This window comes from Stigmatopora argus, chromosome 1 (assembly GCF_051989625.1).
Source record: "Stigmatopora argus isolate UIUO_Sarg chromosome 1, RoL_Sarg_1.0, whole genome shotgun sequence".
Lineage (NCBI taxonomy): Eukaryota > Metazoa > Chordata > Actinopteri > Syngnathiformes > Syngnathidae > Stigmatopora > Stigmatopora argus.
In genome coordinates, this window is record NC_135387.1 from 10,371,101 (window position 1) to 10,385,642 (window position 14,542).

General features: G+C 40.0%; 2 protein-coding genes across 7 annotated transcripts in view; both read right to left on the minus strand.

Annotated features, from left to right (window-relative positions):
* Positions 1-1,541: 1,541 nt before the first annotated feature.
* Positions 1,542-6,573, minus strand: LOC144073252 (ly6/PLAUR domain-containing protein 1-like). The gene is made up of 3 exons (XM_077598949.1): positions 6,401-6,573; positions 4,844-4,978; positions 1,542-3,022 (listed from the first exon to the last, which is right to left on the minus strand). The coding sequence occupies exons 1-3, from the start codon at positions 6,450-6,452 to the stop codon at positions 2,763-2,765; spliced, it is 447 nt and encodes a 148-aa protein (XP_077455075.1). The 5' UTR covers positions 6,453-6,573; the 3' UTR covers positions 1,542-2,762.
* Positions 6,574-9,410: 2,837 nt separating this feature from the next.
* LOC144073748 (nck-associated protein 5-like) overlaps positions 9,411-14,542 on the minus strand; it is an 83,568-nt gene continuing 78,436 nt past the window's right edge. For all 6 annotated transcript variants that reach the window (XM_077599799.1, XM_077599800.1, XM_077599803.1 and 3 more), the window contains 3 exons: positions 14,205-14,326; positions 13,333-13,471; positions 9,411-11,210 (listed from right to left, as the gene is read on the minus strand). In XM_077599799.1, coding sequence (XP_077455925.1) covers positions 11,134-11,210; positions 13,333-13,471; positions 14,205-14,326 — 338 coding nt within the window. In that variant the 3' untranslated portion in view covers positions 9,411-11,133. The remainder of the gene's footprint in view (positions 11,211-13,332; positions 13,472-14,204; positions 14,327-14,542) is intronic.

Sequence of the window (14,542 nt, forward strand, 5' to 3'; positions counted from 1 at the left end):
ACCCAGGGAGAACATGCAAATTCCACACAGGTGTGTCTGACCCAGATTTGAACCCAGTTCTCCCACTGTGAGGCCGACGTGCTAACCACTCTTCCACCGGGCCACCCTTACAGATATTTAAAATTGTAAAAAATAATTTAATCAATATGCTATTAAAACCTGTCGATCTTGCAAAAACCTGTGTGTTAAACTACCATATGCATTACTGCTAAAACACTAATGTGGCTTGTTTATGTGCTCGTCATTAGAGCTAAGCTTTGCATTGACCTTATTCTCATTATTCATAACAATGTGCTGCTTTTGCTGCTCTTTAACCCCTGTGGAATGTCTGCTGTGGGCACACTGTTATATCACGCCCAAAATACACAAAAACACAAACATTTTGAGGCGGCATGGTCATTTGCGTCTTACCAGCTTAATGAGTTATTGTCTTACTAAGTTTTTCCTTTCTGCCTGAAGACATCCAGTCGGAGTAAGTGCCTCCGTTGTGTGCTTGGCAATGAATACCTGTATCGGATTCCATACAATTTAATTGGGTTTTGATAGGGGGACACACTCAACACAAAGCTAGTACATAAGTTCAGCATTAGACCTGTCTTTTGGTAATTAATGTAATTAATTTGCCTCAGAGAAAAAAAAACAGGGCTCCAAAGTTCGACGCATATACTACATACGTAAAATATACCTACCAAATTTAATTCTGATCAGTCAGAATAAAGGAGTAGGAATTTTATTCACGCAACTACCAAATGTCATTCTGATGAGACTATGAATACAAAGGAGTAGAAATTTTAACAAACGGTGGGCAATTTAATAATCAATCAGTACTGAGACAAAATAGAAAATAAAAATAAACAATTCAGTGGATTGATAAATACACATAACCTGAATATATACGTAATTAATTTTATTCTGATGCTTCCACAAATAAAGGAGTTTAAATTTTAATTTCACAATTAATGTAATTAACCAGCCCTGAGATAGAAAGAAAAAAATGCCGAATAATTATACCTACCACATTTCATCCTCATCCACCTATGAATAATAAAGAAGTAGGGATTTTAGTTCGTGTTCTCCCCAAGAAAAACAACAAGAATGAAGTAAATGAGATTTTGAGACCTGCCTTTGGACGGTCTTCCTGTTTTCATTTTGTCTTCAAAACATCTTGAATGCCATTAACATCAAACCAACAAGCTCATTCAAGAAGAAAATAATCAATGAGTAATTGCGTTACATAACCATTTTGTGAAGCTATTTAAAATTAGTACTCAGTGGACCAAGATGTGCTCTCAAATAATACCATTATAATTATCTCCATGTCCCTTTGCCAACTAAAAAGGCTTGATAAACATTCACAAAAAAGCATTAACTATAGAGAAAGTACCTACACTATGTTTATTACCTAAAATAAAAGTAAATGTAATGCGATCTCCTCAAAAGTCCTACAAATAAGTGCAAATGTAAGAATCCGTTGTTTTTGTGACAAGACTAAATTTATTGAAGTCACATGGGAAGAATAGTCACATTTAAGTGAACGCCAAACAGAAAGAAAAAATATATATAATTTAACAATGACAGGTAAAATCAAACAAAGAAATATTTTTACATATTACTGATTAAAAAAAACAAGCAAGCATGAAAGTGTAATTTTTGTGAAATAGTTAACAGTGGATTATACACTAATCAATCAATTTGATCTACCAATATTTTTAAATGACCTGGAGAAGCACCCAAGTGAGCATTTAGTAATTGTGCTTATAGTCCTTGTGCTGCCTTCATTCATGTTATACTATTTGCTTTCAGGTACCCGTAGAAATCCAACAAATGAGAAATCCAATTTTAGCAAAATGATAATCGGAGAATTTCACCCAATTCTACAGTCCTTCATCTACATTATATGGGGACCAAAAAAAGCCTCATTTATTTAGAAAACTAGTACTATATTCTGGAGCAGAGTACACGGGGGCGCTTTGCTTTCAATTTTGAAATTGCCATTACCCCTGCTGTACATTGACCAAATGTAGAATATGGGTTTGTTTGTTGCCATATATTCATCCTTTGTCTGGTTGGGCATCATACTGGATACCTGATGCTCACAAGATTTTGGCTGTTACCGTTTTGTTTGGAGTAAGACGCTACCAGCAGACTAGCAATCAAAATATTGACACACTGCTGGGATGGGCTTTATTGACTTGACTGCTTAACAGTTTAAATGTACTCTCATTAGCTGGCTTGTATTCCCATAACAACATGTGTTCACCAAGCCAGCTTCACCACATGACGTTTGTACAATGTGCATTCACTACAGGCCACTTTCTTTCTCCCCGGTACATGCAACGATAATCCTTTTTTTTATTAGTTGAGTGAAAAATTGTAACTATTAGGCACTTTCCATCATGCCAAAAGATGATTCACCTCTGGATTTCCAATTCTGTCTTTACCAGGAAGCTAAAGAAACACAAAGGGCAAGTCAATTTATACAAATTATAGTAGCAGAAATGACAGGAAATTATGATCTAAGAGCAAAAGTCTACCTTATATTCTATTACACAAAAAGAAAAAAAAGTATAAAGAATTTTAGTCCACAGAAGAAAAAGGGATCGAAAACCAATATCTAAAGAGATTTCCAGTGGTGCAAGCAGAGTTCAGTATGTATTTTATGTATGTTTATATGTACATATATACACATACATATACAAACATATGTATGTGCAGCAACGAGGTTTGATAAAAACCACCCAAAACCCCATTGTTTAGATCTATCAAGGGGTGTGCAGGAGATGCGGCGTTACTGCCTTTGCTAGTGAAAAAAACGTCAGAAAGAGACCAAATATAAGGTTCGTTTGTACACTGGGCGTTGCGACTGAAGGAATAGGTCGCTTCCTCTTGGGCCCATTGCAGAGCGCTGTGTTGCAGCACGAAATGCAGACTGAGTTTAGCCTCCCGGTGCAAAACTGTTGGTAGCCAGAGGAAGCGATGAGGCATGCTGCAGATGATGCACATGACTTCCGATAATGAACCCCTACGGGGAAAGGACAAGATAGATCATTGGGTCAGATAAAGCATCTGAATTAACTGCTGCAGAGTCTCAAGTATCAGTCTGTTAATAATATATTATTACTACTTAGTTATTAATCTAAGTAGTACCTAGCGAGACAAAAAAATACATCGAGCTACATATGTGAATGGCACTAGAAAGTTCAAGCAAACCCTTGAACATACTCCACCTCTGTCTTTAGTGTACTGATGAAATTTAAGAGCCACATTATCTTTTTCAAAGCACAAACAACCAGGCATGGTTTTCAGGCATGGCCATATATATTTAAAAACAGATGAGGGGAAAAAGGATGTTCAGTCATATGTGCACTAGGCACCAGGACCCCCGGGGCCGCAGTTTGTTTATTGACTTTGTGGAAGTGTCATCGGACTTGGAGCTGCATGTCTTAGACACCCGATTGAAAAGAGGGGCAGAGCTGTTCAGTGGTCACCACATTGTGGTGAGTTAGCTCCAACGCTGGGGGAAGATGCTGGTCTGGATTGGCATACCTAACTATTTTGTGAGGGTCTGCTGGGAATGCCTGGCGGAGTTCCCTTTCAGAAAGAGTTTCAACTCTAATCTCCTGCAGAACATTGCTCATTTCCAGGGGAGACGCCATTGAGTCCAAGTGGACCATGTTTCATGCCTCTATTGCTGAGAGCACTGACTGGCACTGCGACTGTAAGTTGGTCGGTGCCTGTTGTGGTGACAATCTCAGAACCTGCTGGTGGACAAAAGGGATATAACAAGCTGTGGATCGTGATCAAAAGAACAAGATACAAGTAGCAAAAGGGAGTTCCCTTCGTACGGAGTCTGGGCTCTCCTGTAGAGAAGCACAGTCGTCCGCGAGATCCTCAGAGTAGAGATGCTCCTCCTCCACATCGAGAGCAGCCAGATGAGGTGGCTCGGGCATCTGACTATGATGCCTCCTGGACCCCTCAGTGGTGAAATGTACCAAGTATGTCCGACTGGGAGCAGGCCATGGGACAGACCCAGGAATTACTGGAAGACTAAGTCTTCTGGTTGGCCTGGGATCCTCTTGAAAGAGCTGGATGAAGAAACGGGGGGAGGGAAGTCTGGGCTTCCTTGCTGAAACTGCTGCAGCCGATACCTGACTCAAGATAAGCGGGAGAAAAAGTGGATGGTTGGATGGCTGGATGGATGAATGGATGGATGGTGACAACGAAATTTCTCGACTAAGGGATGAATAAAGTTATCCAATCCAATGCATTGACTGACAGATGGATGGACAGAGAGATAACAGACAGAGAATACAGTAAAATGGAGATGAGGAAATAATCCAAGGGATCTTGTCAAAGCAACCAAAGAAGTGAAATGTAATGCAATGCCATTGCGGTGGATCTGAAGTGAATCTGATTGAGCGTGCAAAACATTTGTTGAAGATAAAACTGAAGGCTGCACACTCCATGAGCAAGCAGAGATGGAAGACAGCCTGGCATCACCAGGGATAAAATCAGCATCTGGCGATGTTTATGCATTCCAGAACCTACTCTGTAATTGACTTGATTTGCAAACTAGTAAATAGTGAATGTGTGATTTATAATTGTTCATTTGGATTTAAATAATCTCAAATGAATTCTCAAAGCTTGCAGATAAATCACTACATGTTAGTTTCATTTCATAACCGTTGTTGGTGAGTTTAGGAGTGATAAAGATTGTGATTCTGTCACAATATTTATTAACTTGAATCTTGAAGTTTGCAGCTATTCCAGCTTTAGCGGAGTAACCTTGTCAGGCTGAGTGACAAATGTGTGTTACCTTGTCAACAGGGAAATAATCACTTACCATCATGTTTGACAAGCACCTCCTTCTGGCACATATCCTGCACGTTCACGGTGCAATTGACAATGTACTCGGGCGTTGAGCAGTCATTGTGTTTCATCTCTTCACACTGGTAACACTGAATTTGAAGGGCGTTTCCTGCAATACCCATGAACCCAAGAGGATGATATAAAAGAAACAGATTATGATTATTTTTTAGATATATATTTATGGATATTTTACACCATCTTCTTTTGGATTTTTTTTCCACCTTGTTTCTACATTTTCCATGCACAAGTGATAATGGCAAGTTGATAGGGTTATGAACATAAATTTAGAAGGCATAAACAAATCTTGAATTTGATCTGATATCATTTTCTCTTTAATGGCATCACATCTTTTTCTATTCTACTGATTCTACCCACTGCTTTTATGGTGTAACTCGTGTCTCCCATTTTTTTTTTAAATACTCAAATGCACCCACTCACAGATTTAAAAGTCCACAAAGACCAAACAAAAGGTATGGCTCCATGTCTAAACAAATCGAATGGAGTCCTTCCTCTACTGCACTGCTTGACATCACCCTGAGCTGGAGGGCAGCTGAGTTTTCGCAAAGGACGCTGAGCACATAATGATGCTCATGAAGTGAGAAAAGGCCATAAAACCACGCCAGTGGAATTTTTTTAACAACCAGTTTCTTAAGGTCAGTGAAGTTTCCTTAACAATGCAAACATAGAAGTGTGATTAAGTGCCTAAAGGGAGTGGAAGTCCTACCACGTCACTGGATACAACTTGTGTTTGTCCCGCTAAAATCTTCATTTAACCCTTGGTAATTTGTTTGACAGACTGCTGAGTGAGTATTTAAACAATAAACACTATTGGATAACGTCAATGAAGCCTGAGCGTCGTATCAACTTAAATCAGTACCACTCATTGAAGCAGAACTCAATCAAGCCAAACAAAACACATCTGCTCTTTGGTGTAATTATGAAAATGTGGAAGCTATTAATCTGCCACGTTTGCAGCTGATATACGGAACCAATCACACAAGAATTGAGTGGCTCCATCCGTCAATTGAAATCAGATTGCGGATGCCAGCGGCACTAGCAGCAGTTTATTATTTCAGGGGAACTTTGTCACGCCGGGGGGCAGAATGCACCTTATCAGCATTAATAAATAGCTTTTGATTATCCACCGGGGGACACTTCAGACTGATAAGAAAATAAATGTAGTCCCTAGCGTTCATGCAAGACAATAGAAGGAAAAAAAATCTTCAAACAACAGCTGCCTTTAGTCAATTATCTCTCCACATTTATGAATAAAAATCTTCCAAAAATAAATGGTGCAATTTTTAAACAGCAATCGTGTAATCCTATTTTTCCCCCCATTTATATCATTTTCTACTACTGCCTTGAAGTTTTCCCCCCCACTGATCAGCGTCAAGGCTGGATTTATGAAAATCAGCGAGGAAAAGGTTGCACTTTGCAATGAACCAACATTAAAAAAATAAATAATAATACTAATGATGAAAAAAACGCATTTACGCTTGGCTTATACTGAAAAAGATTAGATGCAACCCACCTGCGCGAACCTGCAGGACTCCGAAGAGGGTCGCCAAAACGAGCAGACGCATGTCTCCCGGGAGGGCATCCGCCCGGAAAAAAAGTTGCTCAAAAGGCTAAACGCTGGACTAAGCATCACGGATGAAGCCCCCACACACTTGCCTCCCCCGCATCCTTCCCGATTGTCGTGGATCTTGGCCGCCACTGCACGCGCACGGTGAGCGCCCGTCACTTATAGAGCATCACGTGACGGAGTCGCGAATCATGCGGGCATATTTGCCGCTTGCCATTTCGGATTAAAAATATTGGGATGCCACCACATTGCCGCAGTTAAGTACGAAAAGTTTAATTCATTTTATATTCAATCATAAAACAACGGAAGTGGGGTGATGTTTTAGAATCCTAGGGCCATTTGTTGCTCTATGACCCCCCTCCCCCCTTTAAGCGCAAGTACTGTAATATAAACATCATTTTACATAGCCTGTATTACTATTGGTAAAAAAATAAAACGTATCGTGGTAGAATAAAAAAAAATGCTTTAACTGGGATTTGAGGAATGGGTGCAAAATCCACACACAAGGGTGACTCTGCAACTACTACAACTAATCAATACTTTTATGTAGAGAGCATTTTTAAATGTGCTGAGATTAAATGCAGGCGGCCCATTGGACCGAGGGTTAGTGTGTCGGCCTCACAGCTCTGGGGTCATGGGTTCAAATCCAGGCCACGTCCCACCTGTGTGGGGTTTGCATGTTCTCCCCGGGTCTGCGTGGGTTTCCTCTGGGTACTCCAGTTTCCTCCATCATTCCAAAAAACATGCATGGTAGGCTGATTGGACGCTCTAAATTGCCCTAGGTATGGGTGCGAGTGTGCATGGTTGTCCTTTGTCTCCTTGTGCCCTGCGATCGGCTGGCCACCGATTCAGGGTGTCCCCCGCCTCTGGCCTGGAATCAGATGGGATAGGCTTCAGCACCCCCCATGACCCTAGTGAGGATAATGTGGTTCAGAAAATGAGATGAGATTAAATGCAAGGGAAACCTATAAACAACTACATTTGGAACATTTGATGAGATAAATAATAACATAACCGTTTTATAAAATCTCTCCTCAGACAGACAGAAGTGCTTAATTTAAATAAACATTTTAACCTTAGTTTCATAGAACAAGATGAGGAAAAAATACTATAAATAAGCGGCATTGTAAAATAATTACTATTTAGAGTACAACATGGATATCAGTGCTGCTAACTATCCCGCTACAATAATTCCGTGTGCGGCGCTCGATTGGTCGCCGGTCTTTTGGTCGCCGTCTTTTGGTCGCCGGTCTTTTGGTCGCCCCGACCGCAACAACGGGCGACCAAAAGACTGGCGACCAAAAGACCGACGGCCAAAAGACTGGCAACAAAACAAGTTAAAACAACACAGTCTACGCATCAATAAAAGCCAACAATGGCCATGAGCAGTTTCACTGAGCCGACGTGAGTGTATAAGAGTTTGTATGTACAAGCTATGTCAGTTCAGTCAGGGTCTTAACAAGTTCTCCAACAAAACACAATAAAAGTCAGCGAAATTTGGAGCTTTTCTTTAGCCTAATAATTACTAGGGCATTAAGTATGACTAAATAGTAATTTGCAGTTTGTATTTAAGGAATTTGAGCGATTTAAATGGTAATTATCACTTACCTTCCGGGCGACCAAAAGACCGGCCACCAATCGACCGTGTACCAATAATTTAGCACATCACCATTACCTATTAATTTAGAAGACCAACGTGGGTCCTCTGGATTGAGGCCAATTAACATTTTTTCCCATTGTGTAACTCAGTGAGAGTTCAGCAATATATATATTTCGACAATCTTGATTGTTCAGAAACTAACCTTCTCAGACGTGGCATGTCAGATTGAATTTCTTAACGCACCCATTATCTCAGATGGGAATGGGGAACAGGTGTGTTGAATTACGTGTTATTGGTTTCACACTCTTATCCTGGTCACTGAAAATCTAATATGGTGTTTCACGGTTTGGAATTTTAGGAGCTCTTTGGAAAAAAAAGTTACAAGATATCCTGCAACTGCTGCAGCTATTATACTCCAGAAAAAAAGTTTGATTCAAATTGAATGACTAAAATATGGGCCTATTAATTAAACATCATGATATTATACTAAATGAGTCATGGTTTATGCTGCGTGAATGGCAACAGGTGGCTGGCTATCCAGCGCCATTTAATGAAAGCATCAAATTGTTCTGACCTTCATGCTACATTGCTTGCAGAAATGTACGAATATATACAGTGTGTAGAATTACTGCCTTATTCTGACTTCGGTGAGAAGGGCACTCTAAGTGTGCAATTTAATTTAATTTACACATTTGGGGAATTGTGCAAAAAGGATACTCAAGTTAAAAACAAATAGAATCGGTAGTAATATGGAGTGTGAGCAACAGTCTGGTAAACACAATATTTTGGGTTGTTTAGGCTAATTGGATTAATTGAATAAGTTATGTCAACAGCCTGTTGTTCTCCATTTTGATATTAATATAAAAGTAGTGTAGTTATTTCCTGGTATCTCATGAACAAAATTTTCTCCTAAAATGTGACATATTTGCCAGTGTGACTAGTTTCTTCCCACTCCTTATTGTGCATTCAGCTGCGATTATAGAATCTAGAAAATATGGTATATATAGCATACATCTTTGAAAAGGTAGGATTTGTTGATAGCTTTGTGATCTATCATCAACATGCATCCTACATGGAGCAACAGTTAGTTATTCATAGGAATGAACTTTCTGTTGTAGCACTAGATCGATGCAACATATTAGGCAGATAATGGTGCAGAATCACCATAACGGAGATCAACTAATTACATTTATTCAAGCCACATAATGAAGCATCATGGGACTACTTGGAAATCCCTCTGCACTCTTGGCGCACACTGTCGCCTGTTGACAGACTGTTAGTAGAAAACTGATTACAGGCATCATCCTGAGGCGATTTTTTTTTCTTGTGTGTGTGGATATACAGTACACACTAGACTGCAAGAGAAAATATTTTTTTATTTAGGAAATAGTTACATAAAATAGAGCATTAGAGTAACAGATGAGATTGCACAAAGGAATAATTATAACAATGAATAATTAATAGTATTTACCAAAGTAACACTGCTGGTAACCGTTTTAAAGGGGCCATTTAAGGAGAGAGGTGAATCACTCTACAGTTTCATAGTACAAAAACATGGGTATAAATACTTGACACCTAGAAAAATACACAAGCTCTCCGCACTCACGCACGATCAACAGTTGCATTAAAAAACGGAAAAAAAGAAAAAAGGAAGAAGAGGGACACAAAGTCAACTGTGTTGATTAGCACCAGCTGGTCAAGTTCCAGATAGGAATTTGGCATAACATTACACGTCTTTTAAAATAAAATATTTCAGCTTGTTTTTTTAAATCAAAATAAAGATTTCTATTCAAACAAGAACCCCAAAAGAATTCAATAAAAACAATTACAAGTCATTTTCAAAAGTTCTTTTTGAAAGATTTGCAAAAAAATGTACACCTTTATTTGTGTATATCTGCATATGTGAATGAAGACTACCCCTTCTGATATTTACTTAATTACTTGTATTTACAAATTCTGAAAAGTGAGGTCTGGTTCTGGTTTGTTTCAGAAATCCACACACGTTGGATTTTTGCATCACAAAAACCAAGAAACAAACTATTCAGGGTGTTTGTATGCACGTCAACATCTTTCTGATGGTACAATCGATTTTTAGTTTAGTAGTTTGTTCCCTGAGCTTCCAACAGTCTGTTAATCTGCTCTAAATAGAAGTTGAGGAAGTAAAGACTTACTTTCTCACCTGTCTCAGAAAGTCAAGCGATGTCAAGCAAAGATGGAAATGGACAACCATTCATGCCCACACTCATACCTAGGGGCAATTTATAGTGTTCAACCAGCCTACCCTGAATGTTTTTGGGATGTGGGAGGGAACCATAGTACCCAGAGAAAGCCGACGCAAGCCCACGGAGAACATGCAAACTCCATACAGTCACTTTGCGATCAAACCCTCGACCCCTGAACTGTGAGACCGACGTGCTAACCACTCGTCAGTCGGGCAAAGATGGAGATGGACAGCCTTTTCCTATATATATAGTATATGAAGGCAGACATTTTTCTCATATCATGTTAAATAAGGCTATTGGAACAACTCATTAAACTAGTAAAGTGAAAAAAACTGAGCTAGGTGCATTGTAGCAGCAGACTACATTTCCTGGAGATCCAAAGAAACCTCTTGTCTGACTCAGCCAACAAATAGGTTGTCACAATCCGCAATGAGTTATGTATTGCTACCGTTCAACTATTAGTGTGACTTTAACTTGCCGCCTCTAAGTGCTTTTTTTGTTGGGCTCTTCATCAATCGGGAGGTGCGGGACTGCAGTCACTCAAACCAAACTGATTCTTCATGGCCATAGCTGGCGGCAGGAACGCTTGCAGCAGTCAGTAAATCTACGCTGTTGGACACCCAAATGATCACGCGCGGTAAAAAATTCCGTCGCACATGGGTGGAGACCTAGCTGGTGCAGCACGAGAAGCAATCGTAAAGCGAGTCACTGAGTGAGCCTGCTGAATCAGCGTCAACCATCCCCGAGAAGCAACTGGAGGAGGAAAGCTCGACTAGTTTGTTGTCGCACAACGTATCAAAATTTCCGCCGTCAGGGACGTCTTCTTTGCAGAACTCAAACTGCTGTGATTGAGGTTGTTAAGGGACTCCGCGGTGATGTCCGGAGAGCACGGCTGTTTGGGGTAGATGACCGTCTTCCCAGGAGGAATGTCCTTCTGCAGAGAGAGACACATTTGAAATCCTCACATCAGCTAACATTAACAAGCTACTCGACACATTAGCTAAAGCTGTGTTTTTTCTATAAGGTGCGTTTGGAAGCACGCTGGAACAATCATGGTTTCTCATGAGAGGCCAGTAAATGGAGCCTGGGAGCAAAACAACAAATGATGGTGTTCGAGATGTTCCAGACCAATTCTAAATATGGGCTATTGGGATTTTCACCTCCCTTAAACTCTAAACAACAACTTGAAGCATGAACACATTTCTTCTGTAGTTACACAGATGGCTGCTCTGTATTTTTGCGAAAAGGGATTTAAATGATCTGGGGACAGACAGGTCTGTGCAAGGCAAAACACCAATTCTGTCTTGTCCAATTATCATTATTAACCACATGGCATTATTATTCATTGTAGCTTTTTCCTAATAAAAAAACAAAAAAGTTTCGATTTTACTGTCTTTACTTTACTGTCCATACTAAATATTAGGTGTTGTGCATTTTAACCATTTAGTTCATATATCACATTCTATTTTTTAACGTCTACAATCGGCAATGCATTTAGATAAATTGTCTATTACTTTGGCACAAAACAACTAGGACTATTTCCAACTCAATTTTTCCTGAGGTATTTTTATTCCCCAGCAAAAGTAAAATGCAAAAGGAGTCGGGCAAGAATAGAGATAGGACAAGTCTATTGAGGGGGACAAATGAGCTGAAAACAAAACAGTTGAATATAAAAGAGAGACATGAGGAAGACCGACATGTTCCTGAAAAGGAGCACTCAAAAGAAAAGCAAAGACGAAGCGGTTAGCGGGATTGTCAGGTGCTGTCAGGATGATGAATGAGAGGCCAACGTGGGCCGTGAGGGCTCTGATGGGAGCCATGGAGCTTTGCATTCTCTGTTGAGTGTTTGCGGAATGCTATTAAAGGGCCTCAAATCACAGATCTTTGAGACCAGCCCCCAAATTTTCCAAAAGTGTAGCCGTGATCAATTCCTCACAAGTGTGACGCTCCTGTGCTACAGCAAGTCTGGATCTGCTTGTACAAACTGAGCGTGGTTGCAAGGCAGTGATAGGAGTAAATAAACCTGATGATACATGTATTCTGGTAATCCTCACACACAATAAAGTCATGAGTTTTTTTATTCATATATATAGTCATATTTTATTTTTTTCCTCTCTGACCCCTGATTGCTATAGTTTTGCAGTATTTACACTCTAACTTGGCTACTTTGTTTAATCGTTTCGCATGTTTGGGTAATTTTGACATTTTGCAGATGGCTTAAAAATGCCTGCATCATTGCTGTGTCACTGATAGGATTACAATGAAGTTTGATTTGGTTTGAAATCATCTAGTTCAAGTAAATCAAAGGTCAAGCATAAAACTCACTGAGCAAACTCAAATTTACACAAGTGTTGAGTAAGAGGTTTTCCTCCCCGTAAAATTATCGATTTTTGTGTCAGGCACGGCATCAGTGTAGTCGAGGGTAGCTCGGCCGTCCTGCGGCGGCAGCTGGAGGCCATTTCACGCTCCTTGGTCCTCATTTGTCATTGGGCGTCGTTAAATAAGGGTAGGCAAATACCCCCTGACACGAGATGGCGAGCCGATCGAAAGCAATTAGGCAGCTTTTGCTATGAAAATCTCTCGACAAATGAAAACCTTGGGTTTGAAACACGGATGCTGTGCATGTCTCGTATTGAAGGGCATTTCTTTGTGCAACAGGTCGAACTGGCATCTCTCATATCCTCCTCCAGTGGAAGGACTATTTCATGCGGGTACAACTTCACTTTGACAGAAAATTCTCCAAACTGCTACTGCTCATTCTCTTTTCATATTAATCGACTGTGGGAATGTGCCACTTAACAGTCAAGGTCTGTTTTTTCCCCATTTCTCAGAGGGGAAAAAAAGGAAGTGGCACATGGGGATAATTTTTTTGCATTAACGATGAGCATCTATGTTACCATTGTCAAATTGATGTGTCCCAGTGAAACTAGCGAGAGTGTTTTACCCCAATATCACTAGGAGGACCACTGACTTTGAGATGCTAATCATTGCTGGTCTGAAATGTTGAATATTCCATCCTAAAAGAAGTCATCATTTCTTCTAGCTAAGTATCTGACCTGGGTTGGTCGTATTGCTGCAGTTGATCCTTGAGCTTTGCAGAGGGCTTAAAGTCATTCCAGGCTGCTTAAGTTCGGTCTCAGTGTCACTGCCACTGCTGCTACCTGAGTATGTTGTACACAATTGCAGGGCTCTTTCCTAAAGAGACAAAAAGGTGTTAAAAAATGCACAATGTTCAACCACTATTTTGTCAGGTTTGCCGTTTAGACACCCATTAAAGAATGCAGATATGAAGAGGGAAGATACCCTTTTGAATTTTCACTTGCAAGGAAGACGTTCGTTGGGAACTGCTTGTCGCAATTCCCCAATGCCGTGCTGCCAGTTAATTCTTAGAAAGCCCTATTTAGATGGGGTCCCAAATCAGAAGGGACGGGTGAGCTGAAGCAGTTCGGAAGCTTGCAATTGGTTGTGTATTAGACAGCAATAAGGCACATAACCATTTTTGCTTCTCAGTTGGCTAAGACATTACAAGACATGTTTTCAAATTCTTTAGGCTGTTGCTAAAGCCTGGCGATGTACTTGAACTTCCAAGCCACATCTACAGCTTACTGATATTATAGTAAAAAATGATTTTTAGGGCAAGCAAAAGCCTTCATCAATTGCAGGCAATGTTTATACTTTTTGGAGCGAATGTTTTATAAATGATAACGATGCGCACATAACTCCTACACATTTTGAACCACCATCCACTTTGCTCTCATTTTATCACTTATGGATGGAGTGTAGAACTGAACCTACCCTATCTTAAAATAAACTGACTTCGGAATATTTGTACACTTCCAAACATAACTAAAGAAGACATGCAAACACAGGAAAAGACTATTTTTGTCCTTGCATGGGTATGCAATGGTAATACATTTTTCTAACTTACGGCAGAAATGTCATGGTCGCTGGCTTTTCTCCTCCGCACAGTTTCATCATCTTTATACCCATTTGAGGCTGAAGCACTACTCCGAGGGGTGAACAGACTCAACCGCTTGGTTCTGTTTGCTCCTACGAGTTTAAAGAAGATGATGGTTTAGGGTTAGATGATGATTAGTAGTCGTGTTGACAACTGTAGTACCTTGACTACATTAAGGTAAAACACATTGTTCTGATTGTACTCCATAAACCTTGCCATTTGTGAGGTTAGGGCTGCCTTCTGACCTATGCTTACAATAACTATCTGAATGTATTTGTTTGGTGTCTACAGAGAACCTTGAGCTGTTT

Excerpts from the sequence above, each read along its gene's own strand:
- LOC144073252 (XM_077598949.1), bottom strand. The coding sequence starts at position 6,452 with ATGCGTCTGCTCGTTTTGGCGACCCTCTTCGGAGTCCTGCAGGTTCGC. Across the intron at positions 4,979-6,400 it reads AGTCCTGCAGGTTCGCGCAG|GAAACGCCCTTCAAATTCAG; the intron begins GTGGGTTGCATC and ends TGGGTATTGCAG. Across the intron at positions 3,023-4,843 it reads GGTGCTTGTCAAACATGATG|GGGTTCATTATCGGAAGTCA; the intron begins GTAAGTGATTAT and ends CTTTCCCCGTAG.